The sequence below is a fragment of the Xenopus tropicalis genome, chromosome 2 (assembly GCF_000004195.4).
Source record: "Xenopus tropicalis strain Nigerian chromosome 2, UCB_Xtro_10.0, whole genome shotgun sequence".
Lineage (NCBI taxonomy): Eukaryota > Metazoa > Chordata > Amphibia > Anura > Pipidae > Xenopus > Xenopus tropicalis.
The window spans coordinates 39,323,106-39,327,636 of NC_030678.2; the positions used below are offsets into that span (position 1 = coordinate 39,323,106).

Here is a 4,531-nt window from a genome sequence, read left to right on the forward strand (position 1 = left end):
TCCAAATTATGGAAAGACCCCTTATCCAGAAAACCCCAGGTCCCAAGCATTCTGGATAACAGGTCCCATACCTGTACCTACACACAAATTGCAGTTTATTTGTAGCATAAACATAACTTTCTTTTAGCTCAGTTTCCAGTTCATGGCAAGTCCAGTTAGTTTATTTATGATGAAAATATGTTTTTTTTTTTATTGTTTCTAGTAACCAAATCAGCTCTTAGGCTCCCTCTAGCTCCACACAGGGTTACAGACAAGCAGAGGAGGGCCACGTATTTTATCTCTCTCTCTTTTTCAGCCAATAATGAACGTCTGCCCCCTTTTGAACTGCAGATATTGTCTGACTGGAAACAAAGGTATAAATAACCTAAGGGGCAGGCAGAGGAGGAACAGCATTTTCCCTGTCTGGCTTCGTTTAAAGGCAGAATAGCATTAGTAGCTACAGATAGGGCAGCCGGAGAGCTGTCAGCATTATATTAGCTCTAGCTGTCTCCTCATGGCTTGCTTAGATAAATGTCATTGTGCTGTGGATAACAGGAAACATGGCAGCATTCTATATAACATTCTGAAAAATGAAGAACACAAGGAATCCCACAACAGCAACCCAAGGAAAGGAAACCACACAGGAGTCTATGGGCAAGGCTGTTCCTGCGGGGCACAGAAGAAAGTCAGCCTAAAAAGCCCACAGGTAACCTGCAAAGCAGCCTCGGCAGTACTGGTGAAGACCCTGAGGTTTGTGAAGAACGTCCCCTGTTTCCAGGAGCTCCCTTTGGATGACCAAATGCTGCTGGTCAGAAGCTGCTGGGCTCCTCTCCTGGTACTTGGACTGGCACAGGACAAGGTGGATTTTGAGACAGTGGAGACGTCTGAACCCAGCATGCTGCAAAGGATTCTAACCACTAGGCAGGATGGGGAGAAAAAGCAGTCACAGCAGGACAGCTTACTTGGAAGCCCTCAGCACAAACTCAGCCAGCTCCCTTCAGCAGCAGAAATCCGATGGATCAAAGAGTTCTTAGACAAGTGCTGGAACCTGGATATTAGCACCAAGGAATATGCTTACCTGAAAGGGATTGTGCTTTTCAATCCAGGTAACAACATGCTCTTTTTAATCAGACTGGCATAAAACAGCAAGAGAATAACAACACACAGAATGTGTTTATTATTGGATTTATAGAATTATTATGTATACACAAAACCAACTGTTATATTATTGTGCCATGTAAAAACCCAGTGTATCGATTCTCCTAACCTGAGAGCTATCATGCATGCATTGGGGGTGCTTATTCACTAGGTATAATATTTATAATAACCCTGCCATACTACCTTTTATTCTGCAAATCTTTTTCACTGAAGCCAGTTTAACTATTTCTGAAACACAGTTTAATGATAGAAACTCTGCAGCAATTGTGATAACAAATGTTTGGGCTCAAAGTGGTTTAAGGTAATGGATTAAGATATTAAAGGTTTGGGTTTATGTCTCTTTATAACTCTGAAGCTTTAAAGATCAATGCTTATCAGCAAATCCATACAAAAATATGATGTTTTACTAGGTGTGTGCATGGTGTATTCCTCTATACTACAGGTATGGGACCCATTATGCAGAATACTCAGGAACTGGGGTTTTAATCTCATACTTTAAATCGTCATTATACCCCACTAATGCATTTCTCCTTATCGCTGTAACATATTCTTCTTATAATATTTTCCCCCTAAGTTAAGACTTGTATACAGCATTAGCCAGGGTTGGTATTAAGTTTGGTTCCATTTAATAATAATAATAATAATAATAATAATAGATCTATTTTACACAATTGAATGCATCATTTAGGCACAGTGGGGGTCATTTATTAATTCACTGCAGCGCATGATCTGACGCAACCTATTATATGTGGCAGTTTGTGTGTACACGCAAATTTGTTTGTGCTACGTTGCCCATAAAAGTTTTCTTTGTGAAGATTCTGTTTATGTGCTTGGCACAAATATTGGGCAAATTTATTGCAAACAATGACTTTATTGGGGGTGTGGCTGTGGGTGTGGCTTTATTGCCCTATCTATACACATCATTTATTCCAAGTCTCGTGACAGAAAAATGCAGTTTTGTGCGACCAAAAACTCTGTGTCTAAAGTAGCGCACATGTTTTTGTCCTACTCTATATGTATCTGGGCTGGTGCTCCCATTAGGAGAAGACCGCACCAGCCTGGGGTAGCTGCGAGAGAGCGATCCTCATCTGTCTCTTTTCATACTTCTGTATCCTGGGCTGGCGCATGCGCAGTAGGGTGAAAATGGCGACTTGTTAAAGTTCAGCTTCTCAGTCTACTGTGCATGTGCAAGCAGCATGAAGAAGGAAGAGGATCATGCCCTTGCAGCTACCACTGGCTGGTGCGGTTTTCTCCTAACACAATGCAACATCCTGGGGTATAAGGTAAACCATTACAATCACTGGGGGGTGCCTTACATTTGGCACCCCCCATGATTTTTACTTTTTTTTCTTCTTTAAGCCTTCCAGATTTCATGTTGTCTTTACAACCAATCAGTGATTAGTTTTTTTTTTCTGGCAGCTGCAGGTAAAACACTGAAAACAGAAAATTGCACAGTGTTAATACTGTAAATTACACCATTAAATATTTTTAAAGTTCAGCTGGGTGCTGTCAGGCGAATAAATAATAAAGGGGTATCTGCATACTATTCCCTACAGTGTCAACCTGCAGGGTATTCACAAACATTGGTGCTATTTTTGCAATAGTGCAGTAACCCGTTGAGACCAACCAGCAATTAAGTTGGATGCAGTAATACGTCTGATTTATTGTCTGATTTATTGCTTTAGGATATGCTGCAAAGTTACACATATGCTGGTAAATTTACTTTTTTGTAGCCTTTTATTAGTGCTTTTATTATATCCAGCAGCATCAATACTTTGTAGTGTTATAATAGTTTTGTTGTTTTCTGTTTTGCCTTTATTCAGCTGCAAGTGGGCTGATACTAGAGCTGGAGTTAGAGATGAGAGGGCTAGGGCAGCTAGAGCCATATCTTAAGGGGAACATGCTCAAATCAATCATTCCAAATCTGTAGTTCCAGTTTTAACTCTAGTTGCAAGCACCCTCAGAAGGATACTGTATAGCATTGTATAGTCTTCATATATTCTGGGGAAAATTCATGCACTGATATAACAAGGTGATATCAATGGCACAGGAGCACAAGGCTGCCTTTGCATGGTGGTGCATGGAGGGGTGGGCATAGAGGAACCCAGCTGCAAAATTTGCACTGGTGCCCATAGGTCACTATTTAAGGCCACATGTTTCAGAGTTAGGCAGAAACAGAATGATGACAGCATTTGAAAACAGGATTTAGCAAACATACACCTCTAAACAGTATGGTCCCAAGGGTGCTTACAGGAGACACAGAGAACCAAACAGTTCATCTTTGAATTTTGTTGTTTCAGAACTGCCCGGATTACACTGCATCCAGTACATTCAAGGACTACAGCATGAAGCCCAACAAGCACTAAACGAACACGTCAAGATGATTCACAGATGGGAACAAACCAGATTCACCAAGTTAATCATTGTGCTCTCCTTCCTCAGAACCGTCAATGCAAACGCCATTGCAGAACTATTCTTCAGACCAATTATTGGTTCCGTCAATATGGACGATATGCTGCTGGAGATGCTGGGGGCAAAAATATAGCCACGGCATGCCGTGTTATATACATTTGGGACAAATATATATTCCTAAGATAAGAAAAGGGGTCTTTTTTGAGTGACAAATTACTTTTTCATCCAGTATACTGAGAGTGAAGCTGATTTGTGATAGTTCTATGTTAAAGTAGAATGAATTGTACACAAAATAGCATAACTAAACACTGACCACAACTGTTATGTATGATCCACACATACTAAATATTGCTAGCTACCAACTAGGGTTGCCACCTTTTTTGGAAAAAAATACTGGCCTTTCTATATTTTTTATAATTTTTTCCTATCAATAACATAGGCATCAAGCATCATTTTTACCAGCCAGGTGATAACCCTATTCCTGACCTACACTTTAGGGGCATATCATACTGTGGAAACAGTGGAGTGAAACATTACCGGTGATGTTGCTCAAAGCAGCCAATCAAATGCTTTGCTTTGGTTTTCAACTGTTGAAATCTAATTGCTGATTGGTTGACCTGGGCAACATCACCAGTAATGTTTCACTCCACGTTTTACACAGCATGATAAATATGCCCCTAAGTCACAATAGCATGTAGGTGTTTAGCATAAAACATAAGACTGATATTATATTTATATGCAGTTGCCACTTTCTTTTGAATATTAAAAACTGATCTCTGGGGCTATTTATGAATAGTTCATACTGTACATCCTTCAAAATCATCTCTGGAAACCAGTTTCTTAAGAAAATGACACCTACTGGTACCTGCACAAAAATACAATATCAGTCTTTATTCTTCTGTGGTGCCAAAGAGAAAGATTGTTTGGACTGTATGGGAGCCACACTACTTGGCAGGTTCTCCCCCTATTGTGTCCAGGTTAT

The 4,531-nt window shown here is 40.2% G+C and overlaps 1 protein-coding gene across 1 annotated transcript; it reads left to right on the forward strand.

Annotated features, from left to right (window-relative positions):
* Positions 1-287: 287 nt before the first annotated feature.
* On the forward strand, positions 288-4,128 carry nr0b1 (nuclear receptor subfamily 0 group B member 1). Its single transcript, XM_002933615.5, has 2 exons — positions 288-1,085; positions 3,438-4,128. The coding sequence occupies exons 1-2, from the start codon at positions 494-496 to the stop codon at positions 3,680-3,682; spliced, it is 837 nt and encodes a 278-aa protein (XP_002933661.1). The 5' UTR covers positions 288-493; the 3' UTR covers positions 3,683-4,128.
* The last annotated feature ends 403 nt before the right edge of the window (positions 4,129-4,531 follow it).

Coding starts and splice junctions, on each gene's coding strand:
- nr0b1 (XM_002933615.5), top strand. CDS start 494: ATGGCTTGCTTAGATAAATGTCATTGTGCTGTGGATAACAGGAAACAT. Junction 1,086..3,437: donor GATTGTGCTTTTCAATCCAG/GTAACAACATGC, acceptor TTGTTGTTTCAG/AACTGCCCGGATTACACTGC.